Genomic DNA, 17,123 nt, shown 5'->3' with positions numbered 1-17,123 from the left:
TTGCCTGATGCATGTGCACATCCAGACCCTTCAAAGCCTGCGTTTGGAGGGAGTTGGCCCTCTTTTCAATAAGGAAAGGCAAATGCATGCATTCTGGAGGACCTGGCGTGACGACCCGAGCATGTAATGTTACTGTCCCGCTACATTTGTAAAGCGCGTGCCGCTGAAACACACGTGTCTAAATTTGAAATCACACTGCGGTTACGCCGTGCACCCAGATGGGTTTGAAACGTTTAATTATGGTGGCCTGTGTTGCCATATGCTTGGCTTTTGCCTGTGTAATTTGTAATTGTGCGCACAGGCGGTCATGGAACACACTTTTTTTCTCTGTGCTGTTAACGGACTTAAAAATATCCCGTCGGATGGATTCAGATTAGTTATTAGATACAGTAGACTTGAGCAGGACTGTAATTTTACTGCGGCCGATGTGCAATCCAAGTGACAGTGTCAAATATAGAGTTCACTAAACGTTTGCAACACTTTAGCTCAACGCAAGGGCCATTGACTTATATAATGACTCCTATATATTTATATTTTTGTATATATATATATATATATATATGTAAGAAGACTCTTCTGCTCACCAAAGCTTCATTTATTTGATCAAAAATACAGTAAAATTCTGAAATATTATTAGCATGTAAAATAGATGTTTTCTATGGGAATATATTGCAAAATATAATTTATTCCTGTGATCAAAGCTGAATTTTCAGCATCATTACTCCAGTCTTCAGTGTCACATGATCCTTCAGAAATCACTCTAATATGATGATCTGATGCTCAAGAAACATTTAGGATTATTATAAGTGTTTAAAACAGTTTTTGCTGCCTAATGTTTTTGTGTAAACCATGATTCACTGCTGCTCAAAAAATGTGGGGTATTTTTTTATTTGATTTTATTCAGGAAAAAAAAGCTTTTATTCATCAAGGAGGCATTACATTGATCAAAAGTGACAATAAAGGCATTTATAATGTTACGAAATATTTAAATAAAAAAAAAATGCTGTTCCTTTGCACTTTCTATCCATCATAAAATCCTGGAAAAAAATGAATGATGGTTTTCACCAAAATATTATGCAAGTTTTCAACAACCCTTTCAAATGACTCACATCAGCGTCCACTTTTTAAACTTTTTCACAGATCAAGCTTTGCTCACATTATGTTCTTTATTTAATAATGGACTTTTTATATTGATGTTGGTGTCGTATGGTTTTGAAAAACTTTTAAGCAATTTTCAAGAAAAGTTTAAATGACTCTAAAAAAAATATGTGGTTTAAAAAAAGCAACCTTTTGCAACTCAAACTAAACTAAAAATAGAACAAATTCAATCATCTTCTCAGTGTGTGGTCACTGTAAAAGCATGTTTGGTCTACAGACAGACTCTTTAGTCATTTACGTGTGTATTGTTTGTTATTCCTGCGCTGTAGGTCCGGAGGGCTTGGGTTTTAGCATCACCTCCAGAGACGTGCCCATCGGCAGTTCGGCCCCCATATATGTGAAGAATATCCTCCCCCGTGGAGCCGCCATCCAGGACGGGCGTCTGAAAGCTGGAGACCGGCTGCTCGAGGTGAGAAACACTGAAGCTGTTGAGCATCACATGACCTCTGACTTCCTCTTCCGCTTCCTCAACTTCCTGTACAGACATTTCAGCATCAAATACAGCTTTTCTTTGATAAAAAAAAAAACAGCAACAAACTTCTTCCGTTCCCTGTGTCACACAGAAGTACCGTCGACTCATTGTTTTCCAGAGGATTTCCGTCTTAGTTCATTCTGCTTGGTCTATCGGAGACGAGATGTCTCATTGTTTTCCTCTCTCCCTTGTGAGAAGCACTTTCCTTTTTAGCAAATAATGTTCATAAAAGAGAATGGACAAAAAGAACTATGGCTGATGGCTGATTTACAATGACAGCCAATCAACAATGGCCATTTCATTTAGAAATGGAGCAGGACACCTGCAGGCTCTCATGCCAGACGCGACCGTAGAGCCAGAACGTCATCCATTTGGCTTAACAAACCCTGATTCATCGCTTTAATGGAGTCAAGGCCTTTCAGAGTGCCGTCGGTTCACCCTGGGCCTTTATGTTGCCATAGAAATATGAGGACTATCTCCTGTTGTCATGGTCACAATAATGCGACTGCAATTAATTGAAATGTTTGATCAGATATAATTGCACAGAATGCAATCCGTGTTTTATTTGTTGCTTTATTAAAACCCCTTTCAAATGACTCGCATCAGTAAAAAGTGCCACTTTTTCACAGGTCAACCTTAAATACTTTATCTCATAAATCTGATATCGAGAACATTATGTATTAAATATACTTATATGTGACTATGAAAAGGAATTGGCCGGTGTGTTTTCTGAAACTGCATCCCAGGCATGATGCACTATTCCCGATGCACTGATATTATATACACTTATAATATCTTTTGTGATATAATAATATATCGTTACAGTATCCTTTTGGATTTATTGTGTTAGGTCAATACATATGGTTTACAAAATGTATTTGAAAAATGTACTGACGAAAAAAATATATATTGTTAAGACAAATATCAAATATTTCGCTCTTTTGTGTGTGTCTAGGTGAATGGAGTGGATCTGAATGGTAAGACTCAGGAGGAGGTCGTGGCTCTGTTGCGCTCGACTCCCATGGGAGGCACTGTAGGTCTTCTCATCGTCAGACAAGAGGACGCTTTCCTGCCCCGCGAAGTGGTGAGTCACACACTCTCACTCCCACACACACACACACCTAAATGTGCAACCTTCTTAAAATGGCTTAACAATGGCCCCAGTAAAACGGTCTCTCGATATCACACAGAGTTCATATAGCTCCATGAAATGGCCTCTTCAACTCCTTCCCTGCCTCGGGCCTATTTAGGTCACATGTGTGCCATAGAGGCAGCTGCCACCCACCTTAACTCATTTTGAAGTCATTATTATTTCCATAATAGATAATTCAGGAGTGCAAATGAACTCCAGGCTGCCTTGACATTTGTACGCAGATTTTTTTCTTGGTCGACATTCCATAAAGATGCTTCTTTATTGAGTCAGTGTGGAAGGTTCCCATTGGCTGTCTCAATGAACTGCTGTTTGCAGCATCAGTAAAGATCCTCCTTTGCACTTACAGGGTTCCTATGCAGTATGGGATCTGATTTTAGTCATTTCCAGGTCTGGATATTAAAGCATGGGGAATATTTGTGTTTCCCTGCCCCATTCTGTTTTCTATGATATGTATAATATAAGTCTAGAGCAGACAGCCAGTGCAGTTTAGTGATTGTTTAACATGACTGAATTAATTCAAGGTGAATATTTTAAGTGAGTCTCTTCACTAAAGGGAGTTGGCAGTCATTTAAATCAAATTGTACTTGGCTGTTTAGTGTTCGTGCAACATCAAACTGCAATTACAGTCTCGAATGTCTCAGAGGTGAATATATGCAGGTTTGTTCTCATCATGTAAGAGTATGTATTCACTTGGAGAAAACCAACATAATGTAAAATAATGCTATATGAGTGAGAACTTTATGGGTGAGGACTTGGAAAAGAGTGATAATGGCTGATTATAAATTAATATGTAGCAAACGTTCTAATTTTATTCTATCATACCCTGCCATTATTTTGACAATAATATTTTAAAACTTATAATATGAATTTAAAATACTCAACATGTATGCAGTGAGTGAAAGTTTAATTCTATATTAACTTCATCTGGGTTTGATGTGTTAGAATGTTAACAATTGCATTTTAAAACTATTTATCAGATGTTAAATATGGTCTGAAATGTGTAGGATAGTGACAGTTTGTAGGAATCCTGCACTTAGCAGCGTTGATTACTGGCAGATTTTCTTGAAAATTAAATCCAAGTAAATGAGCACTTTTAGCTTGATTTGATACGTTCTGAAATATGTCAAAAGACAGTTCATAATGCATCACATTAGTGGTGTGTCATTTGATTTATAGAACTGCTGTGATACAACAACCAATGCTATACAACTGGATACAGTTCTGGATAAAACTGAACATGCTTTTAGTGACAATCACTGGGCATTTCACTTTGAAAAGGTTTGCGAAACATGGAAGGAGCATCATAATAATATCATTTTTCAGAAACATCGTCACATGAATGTCTTTGACAACCAATGGCAGATTCCCAGCAAAGAGGGAACGTTCTCTGAACTTTGACTAATGTTCTGCCAAGGTTCTCGCTAAGTTATGAACAAACATTCTTCCAGAAACGTTAATATAATGTTTGTTCAAAGATGTCTGGTGTTTAATAATGTTCTCAAATCATTAGCACAGCAATATTTACACATCGTTCATGGAATTTTTGTCTGAAATCTTTTTTAAATGTTCTTGTTTCAGAATGTTCCGAGAATGTTCCCATAATGTTTGCAAAATGATCAAATGGGATGTTCCCATAAGGTATTGATTTTTGGGGTGATTGAGAGTGGTTGGAGATGAGCTTTGACTTTCTCTCCTTGGCTCAGGCAAGATTTGATTAAAGACGCCATCATGAAGACACACTTTCACAAACTCTCCCACTCCACCTCGTTTCTCATCAACTCCCCCTTAAAATTTGGAGTTTAAGACATCCGAACGACAGGGGTGGGAAGAGAGAAAGAGAGGGAAGAGATAAACTGTTGGATGCTTCATTACTCTTATTGTCACATTAACATTCAGGAGGCTTTAGCTTTGCAACGCGCCCCGTTCAGGCATTAAAGGATCTCAATAATCCATACAAGTATGTTCATAAAAATCAGATTACAAAAGCATCGCTCCACCGCTGACAGTTATTGCAAATAAAGTGGAGAGAGAGAGAGGACAGCGGACGGTTATTGATGCTATTTTGTAGATGTGCGTGAGGGAGAGAGAGAGAGAGAGAGAGAGCGTGGTGGTTTTATATGATGATATGGGAAGGTTGTCATGTGAGCCAATCACAGTGCTGGACCATTAACGCATCATCGAGGAAGTTCTAAATCAAAAGACTGAGTGACATGCTCTGCCACAGTGACAGGTTACAGCCTAATAAATCAACACTGCCAAGTACTCAACTTATGCTTTTTGATATTTAAAGACATGACACAATTAACCTCAAATTAGCATAATGACAATGTGAGAGAAAGTAATAGAGTGAAATTGGACATAGTTGCCTCTAACCCCTAACACGCTGAGGGATCTTATTTATTTATTTTCATTTATCTGCATGCATGCGATTAGCCTTCCAGACGTCTAGGGAATCGCAGACATTTTACGAAAGTGTGAGCGTCAAATGTGGGCTGGCAGAGGCAGTGACTTATTGACAGGGGCGTCAGCTTTAACCTTTGCTCACAGCCGAAGTCCAGTCCTGAGGGAACCGCAGAAAAATGAGCTTTGATGCCCCCGGCCAGCCCTCGCCCTTTAGAGAAAAAGAGAAAGAGAAGCGAGAGAACGAGGCATGTTCAGTGAACTCCAAAGAGGAATCGATGAAGTGTTGTCCTTGGAGTCTTCTGCACTCTGGGCTGGTGTTAGTTGAGTGCAATTATAGGTCATGTGCCACTCAAAGTGTCATATACTCAGGAGATTACTGATCTTTAAACAACTGAGTTGTTGCTTTGTTTGCTGCTCCTGACAGGTGGATTGAGACTCGCTGACACATTCGGGTCAGTCTTAAGAGCTGTTCACAACAAGAACAATAACGATAAAGATAACTATAACTACACTGAACAAAATTATAAACTCAACACTTTTGTTTTTGCCCCCATTTTTCATGAGCTGAACTCAAAGATCTAAGACTTTTTCTATGTACACAAATGGCCCATGGTATCAATGTCAAAATTGTGGCCAGTGAAAATGCTGAGTGGCTAGTAACTTTGGAAAACCACTAGCCACAGAGACTGCTGAGCAGAAAAGTTAATGTCAAGCCCTGTTTGCAAAGTAGCTGCCTATGAAGGCAGTCAGGCAGATGACTAGGCTAGTTTAGTCTCACATAATAAGACTTTAGCCAGCAAACACTCTTGTCTACATTGCAGCTTATTCCAAATCAATCACTTAAGGCCCCTGATGAAATGGAGAAAGTATATTGGGGCCTTTAGATTTGCCCAGTTAGTTGATGTTTTTTATGCCAATTTGTTTCATTTGAAATGGGACACAACGCTGTCATGTACGTCACAAACTTTGGCAAATCTACCAACAAGTTGTTCCTTGGACGTGGGCCATTGAAGAAGTCTGTGAACTTGTAAACAGGGCTTTGTTTTCCCCGGTTCAATACGAAACATGTATACACAAACTCCCGGAAATTGTGCAAAGCTAATCAGATTGGATTTCGCAAGACCTCTATTTTGTATGCAACATGCATGAAACGGGCAGTGAACAGTCCACGACAGTGACGTCTGACATCTCGTCATCTTAACATTTGCATCAGGTTTATTTATTTCGGAATTGGAAGAGAGCCTTGAATATAAAACAATCATTTGTGTTTCAGAAAGGGGGAAAAAAGGATGTCAGAGGAGGGAATACAGAGTTGATGCTGAGGGAGCAAGAGGGTGAAGGAAAAGGATAAATGATGAAAGTGGGAGGATCTGGGAGGGAGAGCGAAACAGCAGGAGACGGATAGGCCAGAAGATGGAGAGAGAGAGGGAAAGAATGAGAGATGTGATAGGCATCTCAGGGAGCCATCAAAAACTCCACTGTGGAGAAAAGAAGGGAGAAAAGAGAACTGACAACAGCGGCGAGGGAGCAAACGTGTTTTGACAGACATTCTGCACTTGATGAAATCTTACCTTGCCACTTCGCTGAGACACACGAATACACTCCGAGACCTGACAAACACCCTGCTGCTGAATTATTCATGTCAGAAAACGCAATTATCCGGCACACTAATGTGGCCAGCGGCGTGAGAGCATTAAAACAACACAACACACACACACACACAAGCAATTCCATCGTGTAAACATAAAGCCCAGCGCGTTCTTCTGCCGGCTGTCTGGTCGGCACTGGCCGCAATTTAACGCTCCTTTTGATCTCCCAGTGTGCACTGCTGCGAGCGCGCAGAAGTCACGTGTGTTTGCGACCGCTGCTAAGACACGGTGAGAAGCAGAGATTATATATCATCTTCTGGAAAAGAAATAAGTCATTGTGAAGTCTTCAACCACACCAGAGACGAGGAAACAAAGGAACCAAAATAAATAGGAATTACCTCCAAAGCTTTGGCTAAAGATGAGGCGTGTTGATTGACATTAGCAAGTTCAGTGACTGGTAGCAATGAAGTGTTTTGACTGGGGATGGACACGCTAGTACTTGGAAGAGACTTCAAAATATTCCTGTTACCCATGTACTTACTATGTACTTATTATAGTAATTATAATTACTGGGTAATAACTAGTAGGTACTAACCCTGAACCTACCCCTAACCCATGTACTTACCTTATATTAGCCAGTACTTTATAGGTTTTTAAAGTACTGTAAGTTTTTTATTTTTTTTTACATTGTGTTTGGTTATGATGGCATTTTGGCCAGTGTTTTGTGGTCTGGTTTGGGACACAAACACTGCAGTGTGAGGGAATAAAAGCCTCTGTCCATTCGATTGCCGTCCATCAGTCAAGCTCTTAAGTAGATAAAGCACTTCTTTGTCAGTTCCTAACCTTCACAATACCCAGTCAAGTTCCCCTTTCTGTTGTGTATCATTTATTATTATTATTATTACTATTATTGAGTGTTCCACCACCAGCATTGTGTTTTTAAAGTGTTGTATTAATGACATAATAGTCCAACTTTTTTCCTGGAGACTCCTGTGTTCAGTTTGATTCTGTTTGCTACTGTTTTTGAACACAAGAATGCACCTCACTAAGAAATGCATTCAACTTCCTTAAATGGGTTCTATTATTTTTTCAACTTTCTTTAGTGTGTTTGAGAATGAGCTCAAAGCTCCAGTAGCACCTCATTGCAGTAAACGAGATCCAGGGGGCGGAGTTGGATCCAGATCTAAGGGGTGGAGATGGGTAGGATTAGGGGTGGGGTTAGGGATCATGGGGTGGAGATGGGTAGGTTTAGGGGCGGGGTTAGGGATCAGGGGGTGGAGATGGGTAGGTTTAGGGGCGGGGTTAGCGATCAGGGGGTGGAGATGGGTAGGATTAGGGGTGGGGTTAGGGATCAGGGGGTGGAGATGGGTAGGTTTAGGGGCGGGGTTAGGGATCAGGGGGTGGAGATGGGTAGGTTTAGGGGCTGGGTTAGGGATCAGGGGGTGGAGATGGGTAGGTTTAGGGGCGGGGTTAGCGATCAGGGGGTGGAGATGGGTAGGATTAGGGGTGGGGTTAGCGATCAGGGGGTGGAGATGGGTAGGATTAGGGGTGGGGTTAGCGATCAGGGGGTGGAGATGGGTAGGATTAGGGGTGGGGTTAGGGATCAGGGGGTGGAGATGGGTAGGTTTAGGGGCTGGGTTAGGGATCAGGGGGTGGAGATGGGTAGGGATCAGGGGGTGGAGATGGGTAGGATTAGGGGTGGGGTTAGGGATCAGGGGGTGGAGATGTGTAGGTTTAGGTATATGTAAAGGTGGGAGGAGTTGGATCTGGATCCAACTCCTCCCCCTGGATTTCGTGTTCTGCAGTGAGGACCATCTCCAAAGCTCTGCAAAGTTACAAAGTCGCTTCAGCGGGAGTTATTCTCTATATCAGTGTCAGTGTTTCTGAACTCCCTGAATCTGTACTCATGAGTTTTCTTTCAGGAACGAACATGACACAATATTTCACAATATATACCCTCATATAGGGCATTATTCAAGGGGACATCCATTTGTAGTGGTGTCCGAAACCATAGTGGACGCTATTGAGTGCACTCATTATATCCCACATTGCACTGCAATATCAAGTGTACAGCTTATGTATACTTAAAGAACGTCCAAATTCGTTTCCTCGTTTTCATTCAGTCCTTCAAGTGATCAGTATTAGTGGACTAATGTAGGGATTAGGGATTGAGGGTTTATGGGGTGATTTCTGATTCAGGCCTAGACTAAGCCAAATTACAAAATAAAAGACATGAAACATGAAAGTGAAAACAAAACCCAAATCCAATTGTGACACACACCTGTAGTCTTTACCACTGGAAGTCTCCATTGAGCCTGTTGAATTTGTTCATGGTAAACTTGATTGACCAGAAGGAAATCTCTGAGCAGTTTTGAGTTGGTTTGTTTGGAAAACTTGATATCAAAGCTTGAAACATTTTATATGCTTTATTTTTGGACTCAACTTCCCAGAAAATAACCCCATGAATGACGATGAGCTTTTTGTTTTCATGTTCCAATAATGCACCCATCTGTAGTAAATTGCAACTCTCTCCAAGTTGAAGTAGATGCTCACGACTTTTGGCTTGTTCAATAACCGTAACTCGTCAATCCAATGCAAAATCTGGCAGAACGGTCCAGATGACAGGGTGTACGGGAACGTCGTTTCAGCTCGGCACAGAATAGTAATTAAACACTACATTAAATTCCTCTTCATGACCAGTTCAGACTTTTCACGGATCCATTAGAGGCTGAATCTGCCAAGCTAAGAGAATCTTAATTGCGCAATTAATTTGAACGCTGATGTCTACTGACAGTTGGAGTTATGGTGTCTATTGAGGCCAGATCCAGACAAATGTGTGACAGGTTCTATTTTAATACCGCTGATGAGTTGGCTTGATATCCCACGAGTGACGCCCATTTTGCCAGTCATCTAAAAAATCTGTGTTTTTCAGAACTCGTTTCAGAAAAATGCAAGTTATTGTTATTGAGTTATTGTTGCTCATTTCCTGTTTTGTTCCAATTTCTCTCACTTCACTGGGGGACGTTTCTATTTTTAAATGTGGTTTGGAAGGATTTTGTGAATGTTAAATAGTTAGGAATCGACAACAACAATGCAACTTTTGTTTTCTCAAATGGTCACAATTATTCTCAGCAGATAATATCTTCGTTTTTCAGAATCACTTTGTACACTCGCACACTGGGTACTTGGTCTTTTCCAGTGCCAACAGAAAGGTCAAGCCACAACATGTATTTCTCCATGCAGCCATCTTTGTTTTGAATCTGTTCACTGGATGTGGGAAACTTTAGTGACTCACAGGGGGAAGAAATCAAATCAGCATGTTACCTGGACACTAGAGACGTTGTTAAATGAGAGATTGCTGGATGTGTTGATGGGAATTGTTGAGGGAGCTCTTTTGTAAGCTCTGGAAAGTTGGAAGTATGTTTGTTCCTGCTCAACAAGTGCCTCTGATTGCCCAAGAGCTGTAGCAATCATCCACACACAGCCTTAAAACACTGACAGCATGAGTGTGTTCAGCATGGCATACTACCTACTGTTTTTAAGGAAGTAGTATGCAGTATGGCATGTCATGCACATCTTCCTTTTGTATGATATATCTAAGTGAAATGCACATTTTATGTTTTCAGAATCAGCATGTGAAGTGTAAGGGTTCACTCACACTGGACACATTGTTGTGTCCGTCAACACCATGGGCCCTATCTTGCACTCGGCGCAAATGACTTTGTACACTGACGCATGTATCATTCCTATTTTGCACCCGCGCAAAGCGGACTTTTCCCTCCACAGACGCACGTCTGTTAACTAAGAAATACACTTGCGCTCCCCGGGGCGGTTCAGTGCAAAGAGGAGGCGTGTTCCGGCGCAAACTTTCCCTCATGCTATTTTGCTGTTCTATAAAACAATTGCGCCACTGACCAGAAAAAAAGTAGTCTAAAGTCAGTGGCGCGTTGCGCGTTGTTCATTATGCTATTTTAAGGGCGCATGCTTGGCCATAATCAATGTAGCGTGTGCACAACGCGCATACACTTTGATTCTCTCATCTAAGCAGCCGTTTTCATTTTTGCAAATCATACATTATTAGGCTACGATAGATAGATAGATAGATAGATAGATAGATAGATAGATAGATAGATAGATAGATAGATAGATAGATAGATAGATAGATAGATAGATAGATAGATAGATAGATAGATAGATAATTTATTGTAAAAGCATACATGTAGCTTACACATTTACGCAAATTATCATACGCCTGTTTAACAGAAGTTAATTTGGGTGGGTTTCTCCATCCCCAATGTCACTTCTCTGTGTTTTACGGCCCTGACGAGAACGTTGCTCTCCTCGGCTGTGAACCGCTCCTGGCGCGCACCAGGCAAATCCGCCGTTATAATAGGAATCCGCTTTAGAACAAGCGCACCTGCTCTTAAAGGGAATGTGAGATGACGCTCTGATTGGTTTATTTCACGTTACGCCCAAACCACACCTATGAATAATGAAGCTACTTCAGACCAACCCCTTTTAGATTTGCGCCAGGCGCAAGAGGCATTTATCCCGCCGGGAAAATAGCAACAGCGCCGGGATCCGCCCACAAAGTTACTTGCGCTTTACGCTTTGACACTTGCGTTTCAGATCGTTAAAATAGGGCCCCAAATTTTTTTCAAGTAAAAGTGTGTAAAATGGACATTTTTGGCTGTTGCAGACAGTGCATCTCTCTGTTGAGCTTTGCACCATGATTGTCAAAGCTGAACTTTTAAAACATGCACTTATTAAGTTAAACGTATGCAAGGAAGTAACATGACAATCACAAATCTGTATGCAAATAGGTTTAAGCAATAAGACCAATTGTAATGTAGTGCGCACATATTATGTCATGATTGTATACATTTTTTATGCTTTGAAACTTAACATACTTTGAAATTTAAGATTTTTAAATTTAATCGTAGAAGTCTAAAATTTACAAAAACATATTTGCCCTTAATAAAGTTTCTTTCTTAAAATGCACTGCATTGTAATGTATTTATTATAATTTATTATTTCAAAATTATTTTTTAAAAATTATTAATTATGGCCAGCCAGTGCAGACCAAATTTTTTTTATTATTAAATCAATACTTTTATGCAAAAACGGACAAAATCTGAATTCATATGTAATTGATTATTTGTGTGCATAAAATGCTATGGAATGTATAAAGCCTTATTAAGACAAAGAGGTCAGCCATTTAACTTTTTACATTTAAAAATGTTAAAAATTTTCACCACATAAGAGAAAAAAACACCCAGTTAGATTTAGAGGATTTTCATACTATTAAGTGAAGTATGCAGTACACAGCATAGAAGAGTATGCATTAAGCAGTACAGAAGTGTTTCCTTCTAAGGTTTACTAACTTAGGCTACGTCTACATTAATCCGGATACGTTTGAAAATGGTGTTTCCGTTTAAATACGCTCTCCGTTCACACTAGCGTTTTCAGACATATCCGTGTGGATGAGAAACTTTTGGAAAACTTTTGAAACTGCTAAATTCACCTTTACTGCGCATGCGTAAAACCACACAAAAGCTCACTGAGATGATACAGACGGAAAAATAAATAATAAAGTTATCGCGCAATTCTTTTGACAGGATAAATTTATTTTTTAAAAATCCCCCCATTCACTGATGTGTCCAGATTTCACTGTCACTGTTTGGTCTAAAATGCAACATGATTTACCACAAGACAGCGAATGCGAGTGAGTTTTCCATCATTTTTGCAGGACTGTGATATGAAGACTGTGCAAAGTAACATATTTTAGCAACAGTGTGAATGTGAATAGCACATAACAGGCACAATACCGGTATAAACACGAATATCTATGGGTTCAATTTGCGTCACATGACTAAACCTACGTCATTGTTTTTAAAAACCTCCGTTTTGACAGTCCACACTACAACGCGAAAACAGCATTTCAATTTATCCACTTTGGAGAGCGTTTTCAAAAAGCTTTGTTTTCATTAATAAAACCGCCGTGTCAGTGTGGACGGAAGGCCAAAACGAAGAGAAAAAGATGTTTTCAAACAAAACCGTATTAGTGTGGACAAGGCCTCAAATTAAAGTTTTTGCAGGATATGTTGTATGCACAGTTGTGCGCAGGTTTGCTGTGATTTGAAGACTGGTGTGTGTGTGTGCGTGTGTGTTGATTGCAGACGGGTGTTTTTCAGCTCTGATTGCTGACGAGCCGCACCAGAAACAGAAATGACACTCTAATGTGAGTTTCACCGGCAAAAGACTCAAAGCAGCGTGTGTCCAGATCTGTTGTGTTTCCATCCCATTTGACTGTTTCCATAGCAACGGGCAGTAGAGGAAGTGAGCTTGGGCAGGAGGGCACAGGTTGATTAAGATAATTAGCCCCTTTCTTATTCAATGGGTGTGTCTCTGTGGTTTTGTCCCAAATTACAGCCGGTTTGTTTCATCTGTCAGAACCCTGACCGCATCCCGTCTGTCTCCACCCCCCAAAAAACCCTCAGAGGGAATTAATAAGACGAAGACCAAGCTGTCAGTGGAAGTCACAGTCTGATGGCCTCGTCTCTTTATCCAGGGCGGCGTGTTCTGTCTCTAAAAGGGCTTCTGATATAATTATCTGTCTGTCAAAGTTCTGCTATGGCTGTAAGCCTTCGTCTTAGTCACAGTGAGGTAATTCACCACAGCTTCTGCTTACAAGGTGTAAAAGCGAGACCCGCGCCCCGTCTCTGTCCTGGCAGCCGTTAGCATGAGTGTTTCATCGGAGATGTCGTGACGGTGAAATGAGAACGGAGCCGCTCCGGAGCCAAGATCGCTATCGGGATCTATTTGTGACTTGGCAGTCTTTCGGGGAGTTTTTTAACAGCGACTGAATTATCACGTTGACTGGGACCTTGGCTCTCTCACACCTGTCTGGGCAAATGCAGTCCTGTAAGACCCTTAAATCACAGACTTATTATTCACTGAGCAAAAAGAAAAGTCTTTGAAAGTTCTGTTCAAGGTCTATATGGTATCTGGACTTATTTAGAATGATTTGGATAATCATTTTGGAAGACGCAAGAAAACGTACATATGCAAACCATTTGCTTCCTCATGCCGTCATGTAGACCTCCATGGTAATGTAAGCCTGTCTAAATCGGTCCAATACGCTGATTTCACGCAGCCGCCATTTTGAAATGGCTCCGGTGGGAAGAAAACCGGAAGTGTCTCCTTTAATCATAGGAGAGTCGCGAATGCGATGGCGTATTGTTGTGTTTAATGTAGAAATGAGTTATTCTAAAAATGTACATGCATTTCTTTCATACTTTAGACTATATACAGTGAAATTCATTTATAAATACAATTTTTTTTTTTAGATATAATTCAGAACGTAAAAAAAGATGCAGGAACAAACTACATACATATCCTATATTGGATATTAACATCCAATAGTGTAGATCGCGGCAGCAGCTTCAGGTTGGGAGTCCAAGGCATTGTTGTCTATCTGTACTTCCGGGGATATTCCCACCGGAGACTCGCTTTCGATTTCAAAATGGCGGCTGCGTGAAATCAGCGTATGGCAGCATCTGACAGAACGGGTGAAGGTCTTTCCACCTGGCAAAGTAATTTAAATCCATTTATCTGACTCCATTTTATAAAGACCTCGAATTTAGGTTAGATTGCCAATTGCATATTGGTCAATTATATAATAGTTTAGCAATACGTTTGATTGTTCTATTTAACTCTTTACTTATATTTTACCCGTTCATATTAGGAAGCTATGTCGCTCTGAGGTCCTCACGCCTTCTGTTTAACGCGGGTCTCGCGATCACAAGCTCGTCACTAAACGGAGGTGATTGGCTATATACCTGAGATGGTCGCATTCACGCTTACACAATCAAAGATACTTTGGTATAGCCCCCGTGGTTTTGCATACACTTGAATTTAAAGTAACGTTTACTTCAGTAGAGGTATGGCCACTGCTACAGATATCAGTCAACCAACATTACTTCTCTTATAATAGCTTTGGATTGGCCAATAGCCATACCGTGGTTTCCCACGCACACTTATCTAAAGTAACATTCAATTAAAACAGAGGTAAGACACACCAGATTTGGATTGGTCAAGCAGCATTTTTGCTGTTTTAAATGGAAATTCACTTCTCGTCTTTCCGAACCAAGTACACTTGAATTAGTGCCAATTATTAGTCGTCACCAATCTGACGCAGACTTGCGGTAACATACGAATCCGTTTAATCTACTTGGGAAAACAATTTCAGAGTCAGTCAGAATAAAATCAAATGTTTACAATTTATTATGTAAGGAATAATTGACGACAGGCCGTTGAATTATTAGAAAAATAATGCACACCCGAGGTGGTAATGCGGTCACGACGCGAAGCGGAGTTATTTTTCTAATAATTCAACGGCCTGAAGTCAATTATTCCGCTTATACTACAGTTACCACACCTCGAAACATTGTTCAAATGATGTATTTCAAGACGTTTGTAAAGTTTTTGTCATTAAAACGCTCTTGTATGTTGGACTAATTTCTTGCGCATCTAATCCCATGCCTCCGTTGCTAATTCCAAAACGTCATTTTAGAGTTAGTAACGGAGGATTGAGCCACTGATAGCAGACTAATGCTGGACACACTAAACGACTGGCTGAAACACTCTCTGACTGTTTCCATCGGCTGCAGCAGATTTTACACACCGACTGTGAACACAGACTGAACGTGCTGAACACGCGTTTGGGCATGATCAATCATAACAAAGTATCAAATTACATTCATAACCGCCCTTACAATAAGTGTGTCCTCGGCTTTAAGCAGTTATTAATGCAGTTATTAGAGAGAGAGAGAGAGAGAGAGAGAGAGAGAGAGAGAGAGAGAGAGAGAGAGAGAGAGAGAGAGAGAGAAGCATGTGCGTCAATATTATTATTTATTAATTAACTCAATTCGTTTTAATTAGTTCGTTCATGTTTTTTTTTCTTCTAATATTGACAGTAGACTAGCCTAATAAATGAAACACAAAGTCCTATTTACAAGTATAGGCCTATCAATAATTATTTATTTGTTATAGCCTATTATCTGCATTAATTACGAAAACCCGTGCAGCAGGACTATGTATTTGGCCTATATTCAGTTTAATTTGATTGATTATAGATAGGACTATATACTTTATTTATTAAAATTAAACTGCATGTTTCCATTGATTGTGAAGTTAGACATCGAAAATGGCAGATCAAGCGCATGGGCTGCATGTTTTGTCTTGTTATGAATTCTATTATATTTTCCGTTATGACAGTTGACTACGCGAAGTGATATGGAACGGTAATGTGGTCAAGACCTGCCTGGAACTACTTTAGCCGTGCGTTTCCCTGAAAATAATTGCACACCTTAGAACGTTCCTCAACCAATCAGATTCAAGCATTCAACGGCCCTGTAGTATAAGTCAGGTAAATGTATCATGCCAATTTCATAATCAGTTCAAAGATAATAAATACAAAACATCAAAAGCTTTGAAATAAAGAGAAAAGATGCGAACCTGACATTAGAAAATACATGATGCTGAGTGTCTTACACACACTCCGCATCACGGCTAGTTTCAGCTACAAACTCTCTAAACTCTTAAAAACTTTATTACCTTTTGGTTTACTTCTTTGGGAATGAGACCTTTGTACCAGAGACATTTCAAATGATACCAAACATGCAGGGGTTAAAGTGGGCCGGAATGGTCCGGAACTGCGTTCCGGCACCGCAGATAAATTAATAAATAAATAGATTCATTAATCTCAACGAATCTCGCTGGTCCCGAGCTGGGCCAAGTTAGTTTTAACATTATGTAACCATTGTATATCGCCATATAATAATCGTTCAAAAACACCTAGTGCATTAATGCTGCATATTTATACCTGAGAATGCTTTGACGCGTTTGCACAGCGCATGATGAGGGATTGTCGGCCAATTACACCAACTGCGTTACATTTTTGTCCCTGTGTTAAGCAATTTTAACATAGTATCGTCATCATATCAGTGTAGATGGGCCAAAATAAAACCATTAGAATATCAAGTAAATAAGTGATGCTTCCCAGCTAACAATTTTATGTTCTGGGAACATTCTGGGAACGTTCTGGGAACATTCTGGGAACGTTCTGGGAACGTTAGTTTTTGGTTCCCAGAACGTTCTGGGAACGTTCCCAGAATGTTCCCTATTGGTTCTCCAGGAAAGTTTTCTTAACGTAAATAGAACGTCCCCTTAAGGTTAGGGGAACGTTCCGGGAACCTATTCAGAAAATGAAACCTAAAAAAACCTACAGGGAACGTTCTGGGAACGTTCTCATTTGATACCCAAAAAATAACCAAATGGGAACCAA

The 17,123-nt window shown here is 40.2% G+C and overlaps 1 protein-coding gene across 7 annotated transcripts in view; it reads left to right on the top strand.

The window, feature by feature from the left end:
- Window positions 1-17,123, top strand: part of pard3aa (par-3 family cell polarity regulator alpha, a) — a 516,365-nt gene that overhangs the window by 266,843 nt on the left and 232,399 nt on the right. For all 7 annotated transcript variants that reach the window (XM_056237053.1, XM_056237055.1, XM_056237056.1 and 4 more), the window contains 2 exons: window positions 1,428-1,567; window positions 2,586-2,714. In XM_056237053.1, coding sequence (XP_056093028.1) covers window positions 1,428-1,567; window positions 2,586-2,714 — 269 coding nt within the window. The remainder of the gene's footprint in view (window positions 1-1,427; window positions 1,568-2,585; window positions 2,715-17,123) is intronic.

This window comes from Rhinichthys klamathensis, unplaced genomic scaffold (assembly GCF_029890125.1).
Source record: "Rhinichthys klamathensis goyatoka isolate OS25496 unplaced genomic scaffold, OSU_Roscu_1.1 h1tg000476l_1, whole genome shotgun sequence".
NCBI classification, from domain to species: Eukaryota; Metazoa; Chordata; class Actinopteri; order Cypriniformes; family Leuciscidae; genus Rhinichthys; species Rhinichthys klamathensis.
The sequence above is the reverse complement of the archived record's forward strand: the minus strand, read 5'-3'. Positions and strand labels throughout refer to the sequence as shown.